This window comes from Sus scrofa, chromosome 13 (assembly GCF_054392235.1).
Source record: "Sus scrofa isolate SSC_HxYL_T2T_F1_AM1 chromosome 13, Sscrofa_HxYL_maternal_Yorkshire_Landrace_v2.0, whole genome shotgun sequence".
NCBI lineage: Eukaryota > Metazoa > Chordata > Mammalia > Artiodactyla > Suidae > Sus > Sus scrofa.
The window spans coordinates 158,426,266-158,445,516 of NC_139395.1; the positions used below are offsets into that span (position 1 = coordinate 158,426,266).

The following is a 19,251-nucleotide window of genomic DNA, read 5'->3' on the forward strand; positions in this document are numbered from 1 at the left end:
AGTTACCATGATTTGTGATGTAGGTTGCAGATGTGGCTTGGATCCCGCGTTGCTGTGGCTCTGGTGTAGGAAGGCAGCTACAGCTCCTATTGGACCCCTAGTCTGGGAACCTCCATATGCTGTGGGTGTGGCCCTAAAAAGACAAAAAAAAAAAAAAAATAGCATCATGATGTTGAAACAATAGCCCTTAATACTGTTCCTCGTTTGGGACTGAGTAGGGGTTTCCTGGAGAGTGAGGTTGATTTAGGGATCAGGGATCAGCTGCTGAGGCTGGCACTTGGAAAAGACAGACCAAGCATTCACACCCTAGACCACTCAATACCAGCATTGTCCCCAATCCATCTTTCATAAGGGGGCTCCATGAGGGGGAAGGGATAAAGGAAGGAGAAAAACTAAACCTTTTTAATCCTGTGAAAGAAAATGTAGGAGAGAGGAAAGAATGAATAAGATTTGAGCATGAAAAGCCAGTTGCCAGGAATATTTGGTTTTGAAATCGACTTTGGCTTTTAATCTTAGACTTCACCATCAAGTTTCTTCTGTTTTGTATTCCTCATCCCATCTTTCAGCACTGGCCCCCCTCCACCCCTCCTGCTTTCCTGTTCTCTGTTTCACTCCTTCCATCTCTCAAGGTTTGTCTTCTCCTGGCATTCTTTCCTTTTCATCTCCCTTTCCTTCTTTCTTCACGCTTTGCCTCTCCCTTCCTGAACTCTTTCTCCAGTTCTTTTATAGCTTGAGTCCCTCTCCTTCTCCCCTTTCTCTTGCACAGTACCTCCAAGCTCTCTCCCCTCTTCTTAAGGAAATCAGCCAGACCTCAGATGGAGCTGTTGTCCTGACAACCTAAAGGCGCATCAGGCTTTCATTGAGGCTGGCTGCTGCTGAAGGGGGCAGTTGTGCAAAGCGAGGGGCCACGCTGAGGGGAGGGGAGGGCGGAGGGGATGACGTGGAGGGGCTGTAGAAATCCATGCGGGGGCGGGGGAGGTGCTGAGCGGCGGGAGGGAGGGAGGGACTGGAGGGAGAAACAGGAAAGGAAGAGGGGGAGGGAGACTCTGGGCTGCTGCCGCGCGGCTGTGTGGGTTTCTTTACACTCGCTGGCAGGCTGGGTGCCGGATCCCTCGCCCGCCCAGGAAAGTGGGTTACGGAGGGAAGAGGCTCAGCTCAGATGCTGGCAAAGGAGCATCCAGCCACAGAGACCAGAGAACACCTTCCTTTTTGCTGCCTCGTCTCCATCCTTTCTAGAGGGTTTTATATTTGCACTCTCTCTTTTAAAATTTTGTTTCTTTGACTTTTCCCCACCTCTGCTCTGGTTTTATGAGGGCTTTGTTAAGTCTTAGACGGGAAAGAGACTGAGTGAGGGAAAGAAAGAGGCAAAGTGGAAAGGACCACAAATTGGCAAAGCCTGTTCTGCTTTTGCTGTGGATGAAAGTCCTCTGTTTGTAAAGCCCTCTCGGCGTGAGCAGCACGCGCACCCTCCAGAGTAGCCGGACCCTGCACCGCACCTCGGCGTGGCCACCATGGTCGCCAGAGTTCAGCCTGATCGGAAACAGTTGCCGCTAGTCCTACTGAGATTGCTCTGCCTTCTTCCCACAGGACTGCCTGTTCGCAGCGTGGATTTTAACCGAGGCACCGACAACATCACCGTGAGGCAGGGGGACACGGCCATCCTCAGGTAGGGCTTTCAGTCAACTTTTCTGCTGTGCACAAGTGTGTGTGTGTGTGTGTGTGTGTGTGTGTGTAAGTGTGATCTTGAGCTCCAGCTCCTGATGCTGCAGGCTTGTGGTGTGTCTTGTGTGTGTTTATGCCTTTTATGGACTGGCCCTTATATCTGCCAACAAATTTCAAGGGGATTCTGGTCCCTGTCAAGGATCAGTGGGGTTTGTTAAATTTTGGTTGTTAGGATCTTGTTTCTCCTACTGAAAGAGCGTAACTTCATCTATGGTATTGGTGACATTTGGGCAGTATTCTTGCTTTTGTGATTGCAGATGCTTTGCGCTTAAGAGTTTTGTTGGGATTCCTTAATTGAGAAAGGAGAGTTTTTGAATAATGGCTCTCAGAGAGTGATACACAGTATTGCATCTGTGTGTGTGTGTGTGTGTGTGTGTGTGTGTGTGCTCGCGCGTGCGAATATGTATATAAAAGCTCTTGCTTTGCCAAAGCAGTAGTTTGGATAGGAGACTTTCTGTGAGGATCTTATAATTGACATCTAGGGTAATAAATCAATCTTAGAACTTTGGTTGGTTACTGAGCCTTTTCTGGAATGTGGATAGAAATCAACATAAGAATGAAAACAAGGGAAAAAAGGAACTTGCCAGATTGCTGGTATTTAAGAATTGGAGTGTTAAGCACAGAGGTTAGGAAAGAATTAACCTGCATAAAATGTTATTTGAAATTGATTATTGACCTCAAAGTCTTATCTCCATGCAAACTCTGAAATATAATTTGGGATTGAAATTTGGAAAGGAAGAGTCCTAAGTCCTTGGGAGTTTGACCCCTATAAGGGAGAGTGAGCTAGAGAAACTCGGTTGGAACCTCGCCATAATTCTCTTTCTAAAAAGCTCCATGCTTGTTTTCCTTATTTTCCCTTCTCTCTTTTCCTTCTCCATACACTGCATATACTTGTCCTTTTTTATAGCTTTACTTGAATTTCCATCAGATACTAAAAATAAATAAATAAATAAATAAATAAGAATGAAAGAAAATGTTCTCCTTGGAGATCCTTTAACATCTCATTTCATCCAAATAAAATGACCCAGTGTCAGTCTGTCTATCTAGCTAATATTACTTGTTGTGGCAATAAAAAGCCATATCTGATAGAAAAGAAACCTCTAATCGGCATGTGAGGAGCTGATAGTGCATAAACCCTGGGGCATCAGGGAGCTGTTCTGTAGCAGAGCTGCCTACAGCAGCAAAGTTTTCTTTCCTTTTCTCAGAAATAAATTTGGTTGGCTGTCACAGTGTCCTGCTTTGGGATCTCTCGCCTTGTTAGAGAGGAATGTGTGTGTTGTGCATGTTGTGTTGTTTGTGTGTGTGTGTTGCTGTGGATTGTAAAAACTAAGAAAAGCCTAAGTGTAAGTACTCCTTTCTTCATTTCCTGAGCTTTGAGTGATTATGAATCCCAAAGATCCTCCCATCCAAAGCATATTTTCCTTTCTAGCTCGTCCTGTAAAGCCTGCATGTGTGATTTATCCACATGGAGTAATAAGATTTATAGAGTAATTTATCTGTTTGCAAAGGGATTTGGACATGATGCAGAAAATGTTTTTGCAAACTCGTAAGCATGCCGTCTCAACTGCTAGCATTCATATTCCCCAACATCATTAACCCTTTACAAGTGAAGCGCTCTATAAATTTACACTATCCCTAGAAAGATTTAATTTCACTGATTATATGAGTGAATATGGGGAAAGTGAAGGCCCTAGATGTGTGAGTTTTTATTTCAGTGTGCATGAACTTTGTAAGGTCTTCCTAAGTCAGTATCACCTATATCTTAAGCTGTATTTATCAGTTAGATAAGCATCTAAATGTTAATTTAGAAGGAAAAAATAAGTCTTATATTGTCATACACTATATGCATAGAAGTCTATGTCTTTGAGAAGCAGTCTTGTACATATATATCTATATATGTAAACATATGATATATATGTACTGTGTATCTGTGGCTCCCAGGAAATGGAATTTTTTAAGCATTTCACTTTAGTAGACATTGCAGCATGGAAATGGTGGAAATGGGGGGGGGGGCTAGTGGGAATAGAGAATAAATATAGAAGCACTGATTCCCTGAGAAAGAGAAGCTAGACCAACAGGGTATGCAGAGAAGTCACCTGTGAGAGTAAATCACTTTCCCAGACCTCACCTAAAGTGCCCTCTTTTTATTTCCTTTGCCTTGGACAAGGCTTTATTTCTGGGTTGATGGAGCTCTATCAGAAGTAACTATGGAGAGAGTTCCCTTTGTTTTCTTAGCTGACCTTCTTCTCCATCTCTTTAACTGAGTCCAGTAAGCTTTGTGGGTCAGTTTCCTGGTGAAGAATGGCACTCTTGCTTTCTGTTTACAAGTCTAGCCTGGGAAAGGCTTGCTTCCACTTTATTTGTGGCATTTTACTAGGAGCATGGGCTTCCAGGGGAGGAGAGGGAGGAGAACTTGATTCATTGGAAGCAACAGTAGATGTTTGGCTCTGAGAAAGTGAAATGGCAAGGGGAAAAAAAAATTCTCTCTCAGCGAGTCTGTGGCCCTGAATGATCTGAAATGGCAACAGGAGACAAGAGAGGTTTGTAATTTTGATGGTCTAGTAACAGGAGTTTGGCTGGCTGTCCACAAAACATTTACCTACACTGCCTTGCTTCCATGAAACAAATGTTTTTTGGGTGCAACTGATGCTTACTTTTGTATAATTATAATCTTTGATATAAATGTGCATCTTGATAGGAAAGTACATACTAGTCTTGGGATCTTGCTCTGTAATTTCTATCTTTTGGAAAAAAGAAAAGAAAAACTATAGAATAAAGGTGACAAAACAGAGTGGAAAGAGAATCTTATGTATGCTAACCTAACCCTGTTGTTTCCCAGAAGGGATTCTAAATCCTTATGAGCTCCTTTATGAGATTCTTTAAGAGTTTAAGGAAACCACAACACCATCTTTCGTCTCAAAGGCAAAGGACCAGTGTGATTCACAGACCAGTGGTAGCAGCAGCAGCACCTAGGGTGCCTTCCTAAATCTACCGAACCAGAATCTGCCCCAGAATTTGCATTTGTATGAGACATATTTATCCATAGGACTTTACTTTGGGGAAGTCTCAGTTGCTTTTCTCAACAGAGCCCACCTGTGTAACACCCCCAAAAAGTGCAGGAGTTCATCAGTTACTAGATAAGTTTCTCATACTGGTCCTTTCAACCTTCTATCCTTGAACACATTAGGGATTCACTTCTTGGTTCATCTTGGCAGATTGAAACTATGTAGCTATTTTTTTAAATTAAGAGAAAAGTAGAAATAGTGTTCCAATCCAATCTCATTTTTAACAGTCCTACTGACTATATTTTCAGTATCTGTCACATGTATCTGGAAAATTAATTATAAAATAATTGATCCCAATGTATCTGTTTGTAAAGTAACTTTGTAAAAATTACGTATGCTTGCATATCTGGACATATTGCATAAGTTCATATATGATAAAATGCAGAGGCTCCACACTAGTATTGTAACTTTAAGTATTTTAAATCTGAGGTACTGAAATTGTATTTATTTCATAATTCTGATACTAGTTGATGTTTTCAGGATATTGTAATATCTTTCATGGTGATAACATTTTTGTACCATGAGTGTTAGGTATAGGAAACTAAGTATCTAAGTTTAAAAGACTTAAATTTTTATTTTTCAAAATTCTTGGTCTTTATTTCCTTGTTTGTTTCAACACTAATAGAAACGGAAGAAACATTTAAAAGACATGATTATTTGACAGTAAAATATAAAGATTTTCTGCAAATTTCAAGGGAAAAATGGCTTCTCTCCTGTAAAGCATCTGGCACGCCTACATTCACAAAGAAACTGTCAACAATCAAATGTACTCCTGACACAATATGTGATTTTTCTACTGCTTATAATTCACTATTTGAAAACAAACTTTTTGGGCATGGGTCTACAGGAAGAGTTTGAGACAATTATGAAGTTTTCTTTTTCTGTACTTAATTCACTAAAGGTAATCAAAATTTATAGGTTACTATTGATACTTTAAGGTCTCTGGTAGGGCTGAAGTTTGAATTTGTAACAAGTTCTCAGGTGATACAGATGCCTTAGGACTGGGCCAAACTTTGAGAATTATCATTAAATCCTTTATCAAATGTATTTGGTAAATAGTGGAGTAAAGTGTATTATGTATTGTCTATGAATATGGCATATTATATACATTTTTAAAGGATGCTTATGCCCTTATATTGCTTGTTGTGGTTTATGTCCTGAGGAACACAGCAGACAAATCGCATGTGACAAATACAAATTGTTATGATTTGTGTTTCTGTAAATATGAAACACATAACATATAGCACACATAAGGTGATTGTTCTACATAATTTGACTTTGAATAAATTATTTGTGGAATTGTGGCATGAACAACCAAAGATGACCGAACTTGTCCACTAAATCAGTTGGTGGGGATAAAACATTTGTGTTTTTTGAAGCTGGTTCCACATAATAGCAAACTCAGGCAAAAGAAGGATTGGTGCATTTTGCTGTGGTCTCTGAGAGCTCCAAGTACAGATATTTGTGACTCATCTGATGGGAGGTTGCCTTAATGTGTACTGGTCCCCCTCGCTGTCATCACCTGAGCCCCAGAGAGCCTACCTTTCAGGCCATTACTTATTTCCCCTGTTTTGTGAATAACCTGCCTGTTAATTTGTACAACTTAGAAAAGCTGGGCTCTAATTTTGGATCTGTCCTTGCATGCTACATGACTTTGAGAAAATCTCTTAAATATTTTGAACTTCAGTTTTATTTCTAAAATGATGAAATGTAGTTACTCTGTGGGGTTGTTTTAAGGAGCCCGCAAGAGGTAAAGTAGTTTAATTTGGTGAATTGTAAAGTGCTACAGAAAGTATAAAGTGTTAGAGGTTTTCCTACCACATGTAGCGTGTTGTTTAGACTCTAGAGAGCTCTTTTTGCTTCCTTTTTTTTTTTTAAATTTTTTCAGATTGGTATTTTCCAAACTTGAAGGTGTATCCAAAATACCTGGAGTGCTCATTAAAACACAGATTACTTGGCCCTGGACTTCAGAGTTTCTGATTCACTGAAACTCTGGTAGGTCTCTGGTGGGGCTGAAGTTTGAATTTGTAACAAGTTCTCAGGTGATGCAGATGCCTTAGGACTGGGCCACACTTTGAGAATTATCAAGTCTTGCTGCTAGAAATGTGTTTTGCAGATGATCATCTTTGGTATCATATAGTCACTTGCTAAAACCCAAAATCCCAGGGTTTGTTCCAGACCTACTGAATCAGAATCTGCATTTTAATAAGATCCCAAGTGATTCATAAATAAGCATATTAAAGTTGGAGAAATGCTACTTTAGAGAGTTCACAAGCATGGCTGCACATTACACTCTACTGGGGACCTTTTAAAAAATGATGAAACCACATATCCCTGCTTTCAGAAATTCTGATTGATTTAGTTTGGGGTGAGGCTTGGACATTGGTACTTAAAAAATGATTTTGATATGTACCCAAGAGTTGAGAACTGCTGCTTTACTGGTGTAAAAAATCTCTCTTACAGCCATGTTCGGGGCAGCACTTATTACATATGTACCAAAAAAAAAGTATAGTCATGGTATGTGGTTTGAGAAACATTTCAACAGCAAAGATCTATAAATTCAGTTGGGAGAGAGGAAAGAGGTCATCATAGATCCATTTTTTTCCCCACACAATCTCATCCCTATAGTGTCATGGAAAATGGAGTGATTTCATTTTACTATGAATCCGTTTTACATAATATCTATTGAAATAGCATTAAAGCTTGATTTTTAAAATTCTGGTGTCTTATGGTCTCTATATTAGGTAAGATATGGAAGATATTTTAGATTTTTTTTTTTAATGGGAGAAAAGAGACTATATTTAGGTAGAGAAAGTATTGTCAGTCCTAACTTACTCAAACTGGCTTACTTCTGTGTACTTACGTTGTCATATTTGCCACAAATGTGATTTACAAAATAATAGCTATATGTTTGTAGGATTGTAGCTGTAGGATTCAGCTTTTCATAATGGTCAATCTTTAGCTGAAACTTATAGATATGTATTTATATATTGAAGATAAAGAATTTTTATCAAGGATATAAGTTCAGAATATTCAACAAGTAGAGTCGTCTCTTGATATCTGCCAGGGATTGGTTCCAAGACCCCCCTCGAATACCAAAATCTGCAGATGCTCAAGTTCCTAATATAAAATGACATAGTATTTGCATATAACATACGCACGTACTCCTGTATACTTTAAATCATCTCTAGATAACTTATAATACCTAATACAATGTAAATGCTATGTAAATAGTTGTAAATAAAATGTAAATGCTATGTAAATAGTTGCCAATGCTCTGGCAAATTCAAGCTTTGCTTTTTGGAACTTTCTGGAATTTTTCTTCCACGCATTTTCAGTATGAAGTTGGTTGAATCCGTGGATACAGAATCCATGGATAACAGAGGCCCTGCTGTAGTCAGAAGTCCAAGATATGAACAGCTTGAAATAATCTGATCTAGTAAATGAATATAACTGACAATTACTTAGCCTACTACCCAAGCTATTTTTATGATCGAGATACCGTTTATCCAAGTGTTTTGTTAACTGTAAAATGGTATAAATGTAAGCTTTTGATAAGGTTACTATTGTTATGTTCACAGAAGGAAATAACTTAGAAAATTAGAAAACAATAAAATATGCTTTTTATTTATATATCTGTGGTCAAGGTTGGTCATTTGCTCTAAGACGTATATCAATTTTTTCAAGTTCTTTAAAGTCATATGTATCTTAGAGTATAGTTGAGTTTTTTATCAGTGGTGCAGGATGAGCGAACACTTTTTTTATAGTCACCTCGTAATCAAAATACAATCTCAAGTTAATGAGTGACTAACCTTCACGGAACAAAAAACATTGCTTCAGATTTTGTTAATTACTATATGATAAATTGATAGAAATTTAGGGGAGGATAATATCCATTGTGGCACAGTGGTAGCAAATCCGACTAGTATCCATGAGGATGCAGGTTCGATCCCTGGCCTGACTCAGTGGGTTAAGGATTTGGTGTTGCCTCGAGCTGTGGTGTAGGTTGCAGACACTGCGCGGATCCCACATTGCTGTGACCATGGCATAGACCAGCAGCTGCAGCTCTGATTGGGCCACTAGCCTGGGAGCTTCCATATGCTGCAGGTGCAGCCCTAAAAAGACAAATATCTCTATCTATCTATCTATCTATCTATCTATCTATCAATCATCTATCTATCTATCTATCTCTCTCTCTCTCTCTCCATATATATATATGGAGAGAGAGAGAGAGAGAAAGAGAAAGAGAGGAGGAAAAGCCTTGAAGATTAGGCAGTCTTCCATTTCATTTTAAAGTGGTGTAATTGAGAAGAGAAAAATTTAGTTGATTATCTATAGATTTGAGTGACCACTTGAGAAATAGAGTTCATGTCTCTGGATTCTCATTTCAAACTCTTTATTCCACATTACCACTAAAATTATCTTCTTGGTTTGCATGTTATACCATGATCTACCATTTTCTACGCCCTTAAAAATTATGCTAAAAATGTCTCTCCCTCTCTTCTCTGCCTTCTTCTCCCCTCGATCCCCTCCTTCTTTCTTTCCTCCTCTCCCTGTCCTTTCCCTCCGCTCCCGTTGCCTCCTCTCTTCTCTATTTTCCTTTCTCCCCCCTCTTCTGCCCTCTTTTCTTCTCTTTCTCTTCCCCACGAATAAAAACTGAACTTTCCTGTGGGGGAAACATACTTAAGGTAATAGAATGATTTGATTTATGTATAAATTGTAACATGATTACTAAAATCAAATTATTACATCCATCACCTCACATAGTTGTGTGTGTGTGTGTGTGTGTGTGTGTGTTTGTGTGTGGTGAGAACACCCAAAGTCTACTCTCCAAACAAACTTCAGATACACAACCCAGCATTATTAATGTCACCATGCTCTCCTTTAGATCCTCAGAACTTATCTTATAACTGAAAGTTTGTACCTTTTGACTAAATCTCCACACTTAGGCTGCTCCCTCAACCCCCTGATAGTCACCATTCTACTTTATTCCTCTAAGTTATTTTTTTTTGGGGGATTCTGTTTATAAGTGAGATAATACAGAATTTGGCTTGCTCTGTCTAGCTTCTTTCACTTAGCATAATGTCTTCTGGGTTCATGCATATTGTCACAGATGGCAGGATTTTCTTCTTTTTTCATAGATGAATAATGTTCCATCATATGTGTGTAGATACAAATCTCACATTTTATTTGTCCATTCATAGATCAGTGAATGCTTAGATTATTTCTATGTCTTGAATATTTTCAATAATGCTGCAGAGTACAGGAGTGCAGATAGCTCTTTGAGATACTGATTCTGTTTCCTTTAGGTATATACCCAGAAGGGGGATTACTACAGTATATGCATACCTCAGTGTATCATTTACTACACTTAAACATTATATTCACTTGTATCTTGTTTCAGATGTACTATAAGCTTGTCAAAGGCAGGTATCTCAACTACTTTACCTTTTTATTCCAGAATTTAGCTTGGTACCTATAGGTATTCAGATTTATATTTGTTCACTGACTTGAACAGAGAGGGAGTCTCATGCTATAAATCAAGCAGAGCCAAATTGGTGTATAAACGAAGAAACAAATTAATTAGAAGGAGACATAGATGAAGCAAGGTATGCTAGTGGTTAAATCAATCACCTTTTTCAGTCTTCCAGAAAAAGTCAAATAGGGTTTTTTTGTTTGTTTGTTTTTCTGTTTTTTTGCTATTTCTTTGGGCCACTCCCGCGGCATATGGAGGTTCCCCGGCTAGGGGTCTAATCGGAGCTGTAGCCATTGGCCTACGCCAGAGTCACAGCAACACGGGATCCGAGCCATGTCTGCAACCTACACCACAGCTCACGGCAACGCCGGATCCTTAACCCACTGAGCAAGGGACCGAACACCGAACCCGCAACCTCATGGTTCCTAGTCAGATTCGTTAACCACTGCGCCACGATGGGAACTCCAAATAGGGTTGTTTTAGAAGTATCCCAAAGCTTTGGTTACAGGAACCCAGACAAAGTATGTTTCTTCCTCTGAGATTAGCAGCATCTTATAGAACTGAGAGTCACTCAGTGCTCCTGAGGGGAGATGTGAAGAGCTCAGCCTCGCAGGTGGCTGTAAGAGAAGGAAGGGCGATACCCTCACAGAGCTGCTGAGGCTTTCTTCCTTTATGGTGGCTGTGGACTTGCAGGGACCAAGTTGGGGATTGGGGAACAGGATTGTTGTACAGCGGGTGTATTCATCTCATCTCTTTTAATTTCTTGTGAAATGAGACAAGAGGAAGATCACTCACTCTCATTTGACTCAAAGTAATTATTTCTACTGAACAATGATGTCTACCTGAGTTTTACAGTGTAGGGTTCATCATTCCTGGAGAAATTCCAGCTCGAACGTACAGTGAGCTTTGTAATAATCCCCATTTCTCATTAGTACATCTTGCCATAATGCATAAGGGCATTATTTGTATTACGTCGAAGGAAAAATGCAACCCAGCTTATCATACAATAATACATTAGTGGAGTTCCCATTGTGGCTCAGCGGTTAATGAACCTGACTAGCATCTGTGAGAATGCAGGTTTGATCCCTGGCTTCATTTAGTGGGTTGGGGATCCTGTGTTGCTGTGAGCTGCAGGATAGGACACAGATGCGGCTTGGATCTCTTGTTGCTGTGGCTGTGGTGGAGGCCGGCAGCAGAAGCTCTGATTCGACCTCTAGCCTGGGAACCTCCATATGCCACGGGTGCAGCCCTAAAAAGACAAAAAAAAATGCATTAGTATTTATTCCATTATAATTTTTGATGATGCATTACTGTACTGAATGTTTATATTTTGAAATTATCTGGTTAATAATATGCTTTCTAAAGTTGTGCTTTAATCATGCTACTATTTGCCACACTACCTACTAGGAACAAAAAATAACAATGAAAATGATGCAGTTCAACACTAAGTCATGAATAGCCAGAGGAAAACCCTGATTGGAAAAAATAATCTGTTTCCTTATTTCTAATATTTGTGCTTCTTCAGTCACATCTCATTTGAGCATATGTATATCTGGATGTTTGTTTTATCGGGTTTGAACCACTTATGGCTGCCAGTTTATGGCTAATCTTCATCTTGAGATAATCAAAGATTGCTGTCATCTTTTGTGCATTCATGATACAATTGCATGAGCATATCTCAGGATAAGTATTTTCTATTACTGAAAATTAACTTAGGAGACAAATGGATTTTTTAAAATTTATTATTTTTATTAACAAGATTTAGGCTATTTTTTTCATTTCTCCAATACATTATTTATTCTAGAATTGATGGTGATGAAACTTCTTACCACTTGGAAATTGTGTAAGGTTTATTAGGCTTAGGAAAAAGTACTGAGTAATTTTATTTCGGCCTTTACATCAAAATACCATTTAGTGCTCCAAGTCTCTCTTTCACAAGTTCTTGTCAGTCTGCAAACCCCTTCAGTTATTAAGGGGACTTCCTTCTATCACTTTTTCTACCTGTACTTCCATTCATTCATTCATTGTTTCTTTCATTACAAACATTTACTGAACACCTGCTATTGTCAGACATTGAAGTAGGTGCTAGGATTACAATGATAAACCAAATGGATGAATAAAACATCAAGATATCAAATGATACAATGAAAATAAAAGGATGTGACAAAGTGTGACTAGGGTCTTGTTTGGACTGGATAGTTGGGGAAGGAATCTTTGAGGAGATGACATGTAAGTGGAAATGTGATTGACAAGTAATTAGATACGGGAGACTTGGGTGGAACAGCATTCCAAGCAGAAGAAAGACAGTGCTAGGGCTATAAGGTGGAAATTAAACTGGGGGTATTCAAGGAAGAGATTAAAGGCAAGCTAGGGCTGGAGTATAGGACCAAGTGGAAGATGGGAAAGAGATGGGTTTGATGAAGGAGACAGGGACCCCTTCACATGAAACCTGTTAGGCAGGGTGGGGCATCTAGTTATTATTCTGAAGGCTATGAGAAAGCACAGAGGGCTTCACTCAGCAGGGCCACTAGGATCTGATCTGCACTTAGAACACTGCTGTCTTTGTGGAGACGAAATGCAAGTCTGGAGAGCAGCTGGGAGGCTATCACCTCAGCCCAGGTGAGAGATGATGCAGTCTTCAGCTTGGGCAGCTGATGCCCAAGGAAATGGTAAGGAGTGGATGGAATTGCTATATGTTTTAAAGACAGATTCAGTGGGGCTTGTTGGTTGATTTGATGGGATGAAGGGTAAAAGGAAGAGAGGAATCAAGGATGATCACGTTAAATAACATTATAAATCAGCAAAAATATTCCCAACTTTCCAAAAAGAATGGGAAACAGCTGCGCTTGCTGAAATTCCAATGAAGCGATTAGATAACATGAGGTGCATGCATTTCATTTTGGACATGAATGCCCAGAAGGCTGGTCTGTCATCTGTGGTGGAGGACCCCCAAATGATGCTTTGAGCAGCACAGCCAATTGTAAAAGCAGACAGGGCCCAAATGGATTTTTTTTTATTTCTTTTTGACCTATCCTGTGTATCTTTTGTGGCTCTAATCTGATGAACAAATATCTATAAGGAACTGCTTAAAGTCTATAGGGTATCACTAGAATAGAGAAACTTCTAGATTGACCATCAAGAGGCTTAGACCTTAGTTCCACAAAAACTATTGTCTGTATAAAGTGGAGAATTAGCTTCCGTAGTTTCAAGTCTGAAATGGGTATAATTCCTACTTGCCTCTTAAATAAACATGTTGGTGTGGTAAAGTGACATTTTGTTTTTGAATATGATTGAGTACATCACAAGAAATGAATGATGCTATAAAAGGGATGATATATTCAAATTAAAAAAAAAAAAAGGAATTCCCATTGTGGTGCAGCAGAAACAAATCTGATTAGTAACCATGAGGTTGCAGGTTTGATCCCTGGCCTTGCTCAGTGGGTTAAGGATCCTGTGTTGCCGGGAGCTGTGGCGTAGGTCACAGATGTGGCTTAGATCCTGCATTGTTATGGCTGTGGCGTAGGCCCCTACACAACTGTAGCTCTGATTCGACCCCTAGCCTGGAATATCCATATGCCACAGGTGTGGCCCTAAAAAAAAAAAAAAGGAAAAAAAATTCCTACATTATCTTATAAATGTCAATGTATAGGAATCACAAATATTTTTACATTAGTACCTTAATCCTTGTATAGAAAATAAAACAACTCAAAATATAGTTCATCCAAAATTGAGTATGTATTTATATAGCATCTGTTATGTGTAAATAATTTATGTCACAAATATAGTTAATTTATTGTATAGATGTGTTTGAACACAAGATTTTTATTTTTAATGTCTTCAGCATATATTTGTAATTATATATAAAAAGTAAAAACATGAGCCTTTTATATGTACAGAAAATTTATATACACAAAATATAAATATGAATATTATTATGAACTTGGGTCATAGCACAAGGAACCTAGTAGGAACCTAACAAATTTGATGCACTAATGATTGGGAAAGTTATTGCAGAAAACCAAATTTTCCAGGTTATCAAGTTTGTGAACAGATGCAGTATATAAGAAGCATCACATGATGGCTTTATTAATTTTTTGTTAATGTTTTATTTTTAATTAATCATTATGCAAGTACAAAAATTATTTTGTAAGGGAAGTCAAACTTAATATTTCTTATTTCTGTTACATCTTATCATAGTCCCTTGTTGACTTTTAAAAAATGCACAACATGAGAGTTGTAAGTTGTTTTATTTCAGGCATAATGAGGACTATAGGCCGGGAGGCATCTCTTCAGATATCTTTGAAAAAACCATCCAAAAACATGGGGGGAAGGCTAGTATATATGTGATTTTGGTGAAGCAGGGAGTTATTATGCAATCAAGCACACATTTTGGAAAAGGTTGCTGCTAGTCACGAGGAGCAGATGTCTTCATGAAAGATTTTAGTGCTTTTTTAGATATGAGGAGATGCAAGGACTTGTTCTGAAGACTTGTTCTGCCAGTTTTCTCAGAGCATAGAGTGCCTCACTCCTGATCTCCATCCTGAGCTCCTTTCAGAGGATGTTGAGAGTCAGCAGCTGCTGTGGCTCATGATTCAATCCTTGTAGAGGTAGACGGCAAATGCCAGTCTCCAGTTCATACCCTAGAAAGTGAAGTAAAATCCTGTAACTTTTTTTTCTATTTGTATTATGGGATAGAAACTAATACTGTCTTAGCTAAATGAGGAATAACTTAAAAAGATAAAGTCAATTCTTTGTATATGTGGTCTCAATTCTAGAGTAAATTTCTTTTTTCTTTTATTCTCAGTCACCAAAAGATCTAGTGTTTGTTAACAAACATTCTTACTTAAGATGAGAAAATGGCCACTGAAAGAGAAGAATAGGTAGATGAAATTTCATTTTGTTTATCAAGTAAAGTGATCATAATTATGCTTTTATATCTTTTTCAATCTTAAAGACCCAAGGCATGTGAAGAAGTGATTAGAGTAGTATAAGTTCAGCTATAAAAATCATAGGTAGGAAACGTGTCACCAAAATAACTTGATAGTGTGATTATAGAAATACTATTGCTAACATTTGAAAACCTGTGGAAAACAGGAAGTATTTTACAGTATTTGTGGTTTCAATATTGTCCTAGTTATAAATAAATGGTGAAAATACTATTAAATCAGCAACCACAGCAATGGCAAAAGTCTAAATGCTAGAACATTTTGAAAAGGAATCAGTGATTACTAGGCGCCAACATAGGTTCTCTGGGAATAAACATGGTCAGTCAATGTCTTTCAAACAAACAAAAATTCCAGACTGGTAGATCAGGAAAATGCCGTTCACTTTGAGTATCTGTATTTTGACAGGTTTCTCCTGATGGACTTAAGAACAGATTGTGGGTCCATAATGAACTAGATTTTTGTTTCAGTTGATTAAATAATCATGTCAAAAAAACCTAATAGATGGTGGTAGAGGATTCTTCTAGTCTGTACTTGCTCATGTTCAATATATGGATAAAAACCCAGGAAGCAACTATTCTACCATGTATATGACACAAAGATAAAAGATTTCCTTTATTGACAGGATTATAAGGTGAAAATTGCTGCAAGCTATTGGGAGACAAATTATAGCTCTCTATTAAAAAAAAAAACATAGAAAATGGCAAAACACTGTAAATCAACTATAATTTTTAAAAAAGAAAAAAAGCATTTTTCATATGTGTGTTTATATCATATCTCATTCAAAAAATAAAAAGAAAGGAAGGAAGAAAAAAAATTTAGGGTGGTTTGTAATTTAAACAGAGCATAATTTTAAAAAGCAAATCAGTTTGAATGATTTTTAAAAAATGAACATTTTTAATTACACAATGAAAATTCCACAGTTTCTGAGCCAGGATACCTAGCTCTAAGTACCACTTCTACCAGTTACCAGCTTTGTAAACATGGGCAAACGCTTATGCCTACTGGACCTCAAGACCTTTATTTATAAAGTGAAAATGATAGTAATAATATTTGCCTTCTTATCTTAGAAGTTTATTCTGAGAATAAAATAAGAAAGATCCGTAATTCCAGTTGTGGGTTCTGTGGGTTCTGCATCCGTGGATTCCACCAACTGTGTATTGGAAAATACTTTTTTTTTTTTTAATTCCAGAAAGTTCTAAAAAGCAAAACTTGAATTTCCCTGAGCACTTAGCAACTATTTAAGCATTTACATTGTATTTACAACTAGTTACAAAGCATTTGCATAGTATTAGGTATTCTAAGTAATCTAGAGATGATTTAAAATATATGCGGAATATGCATGTAGGTTATATGCAAATACTATACAATTTTATATAAGGGATTTGGACATCAGTGAATTTTGATATCAGTGGAGGTCCTGGAACCAATCCTCAGTGGATACCTAGGGACAGATGTATGCAGTTGACTCTTGAACAGTATTGGAGTGGTGCTTAAGGGCCCTGAACCACAGCACATTTGAAAATCCTTCTCTGTGTATTTGGTTCCTCTGAATCTGCAGGAGAATTATGTAGTTCTGCATTACTTAACTTTTGAAAAAAATTCAAATATAAGTGGCTCTGTGCAGTTCACACACATGTTTTTTAAGAGTCAGTTCTATAAACTCATCTAGAGGTATATGTGTACTTATTTTTATAAAAATGTCATTTGTTATTCTGCCAAGTGAAGAAGTAAGTTTTTAGTCATTTTAGTATTTAAGGAAAGTCCAGATAACCACTACTGAGAAATATTATTTGAAAAAACTACATAGTAGAAGGTTGAAGTTGATTTCGCATATCACTACTATTCTGTGGTATCCCGAATTTCTAATCTAGTTTATTTTGTGTATGTGTATTTATTATTTTTGCTGGAATCGCTTTATTACTTTGATCACTTATGAAGGATTCCTTTCAGAAATGGATTCTTTAATCATTTTTCAGTGGGTTTTAAAATTCATGCCTTTATTACTTTCTTCCCACTGTAGAATTTACGAACATGTCAAGAGAGTGGCTATGTTTCATTAAAAGAGAAAATGTATTTAGGTGTATCTTTCTATGTAGAAGAGTATCAAAATAAAATTGGTCTCAGAGAGATACTTTTATATTCATCGAGCTTCATAGAGGTATATAAGTTTGATCAGGTAGAAATGATGACCTCATTGCTTACATTTCCCAGCTCACCTCTATTACGGGGCACACATGTTAATATAATTTTGCCTGAAGTCTACCCTGTAGCCATATTGTTGCCATCTGAACTTGAAAATTATGAAAAGAAAATTTTTTATGTTAACCTTCAAATCATCACTCTGTCTCAAACGCTTGGTTAACATGGCTGAAATTGTTACTTCATTTACTCCCCCAAAGAGTAAAACATGATTCTTCCTCCAAGTTTGCTTCCTCTTGGTTCTTTTCCTACACCAAGGCCTTATATGTCCCAGGCCTTGACCCTTTCTGGTCCTGGCTCCCTCTGAGCCCTGAAATGACTCAGTCTCTTCCCCACTATTTGATGTAAGAACCTTCCTTCTGCTGACTCCTGCCATATCATGAGGGATGATCTCCAATAGGATGGGAATGGAGTAGCAGAGGCCATGGTCTTTGTTTGCCTGTGGGTATATCTTTTATTCTTAAATTAAGGAGCAGATTGTTTATATCACTTCCTTACTTTTCATATCAAGTACCTTTTCCATAAATACTGAAGCAGTAGAACTTCAACATCTGATTTCCTGTACCTACAATTCAGAGGACCTCTGCTGCCACTAAATATGAAGTCAGCCAACAAATGGCATCCATCAATGTGTGTAAACCATGCTTCCACCTTCTGCTGAACCCAGTCTCTTTCACCAAATTGAACACTTTTGCTTTCTTATTTTTTTGTATGCATGTTCCCTTACCTTATCAGTTTTCTTTTTTTAAATTTCTTTTTATTTATTTATTTATTTTCGCTTTTTTAGGGCTGCACCTGCAGCGTATGGAAGTTCCCAGGCTAGGGGTCAAATTGATGTACACCTGCTGGCCTGCACCACAGCTCACAGCAATGCCGGATCCGTAACCCACTGAGCGAGGCCAGGGATCCAACCCGCATCCTTGTGGATACTAGCCACTTTCATTACCACTGAGCTACAATGGGAGCTCCTCTTTTTTTTTTTTTTTTTTTAATGACTTTAATTTACCAAAATACAACTATTAAGATTTATAAACAGCAGTTAGCAGGGTATAAAACCAGTCTCTTTCCTGTTGAGGTGGTAGGTACTAAGCCAATTACCTTGTCATTGCCTTAACAATATTTATGGTGAAAGAAGCACTGTAATGCACAGCTTTGTCTGTGACATGAGGTGACTTTTACATACATAATGTGGCATTTTGGGAAATAGTTTTGAAAGAGCTCAGAAAGTTCAAGCAAACAAAAGTGGATATTTAAAGGGAGAAAGGAAAAGACAGCGACAGGTTAGGGACAAGCAGATTAGGGAAGGATTGGGTGTCAGGGTTTCAGTAAAATACAGATAGCATGGTTTCAAAGTGGGTTATCTGTGTGTAAAGCTGAAAATATTCCCAAGAATGTCACAGTTTCCCAATGGAAAAAAATCTGTAGATGCTAAAATAAAAATGGAGCTTGTTAAAAGATAATGGCAAGGGATCCTAAGAATTATCTAACAAAGTCCTAAATATGTCAGTGTTAATTCCTTGTGGATAAAGTCTCAGTTTCATTCAATCTTATTCCCAAGAGGACAGGTTAGTCAATTAATCCCCAAGCCCTAGTCTCTTAGGAGGCAACATAATCATTACAAAGTGTCCAAATTTCCATATATACCTTAAGCATTATGTATAGACATTCTGTATCTCACATGTAAATTACTGTTTTCAACTCTGTTGTAGAACTCTATTATAATGGAAAATGCATTAAAGAGTTTCTGAATATGTGAGAATTTTGTTTTATTTTGTTTTTCCTATTGGATATTTCTTCATTTACAAAGAGGTAAGAAAATGCATTAGATGATAAAATGATAAAA

The 19,251-nt window shown here is 37.8% G+C and overlaps 1 protein-coding gene across 4 annotated transcripts in view; it reads left to right on the forward strand.

The window, feature by feature from the left end:
• The first annotated feature begins 1,081 nt into the window (after positions 1 to 1,081).
• LSAMP (limbic system associated membrane protein) overlaps positions 1,082 to 19,251 on the forward strand; it is a 626,714-nt gene continuing 608,544 nt past the window's right edge. For all 4 annotated transcript variants that reach the window (XM_021068414.2, XM_021068415.2, XM_021068416.2 and 1 more), the window contains 1 exon segment: positions 1,082 to 1,666. In XM_021068414.2, the coding sequence (XP_020924073.1) occupies positions 1,512 to 1,666 (155 nt within the window). In that variant the 5' untranslated portion in view covers positions 1,082 to 1,511.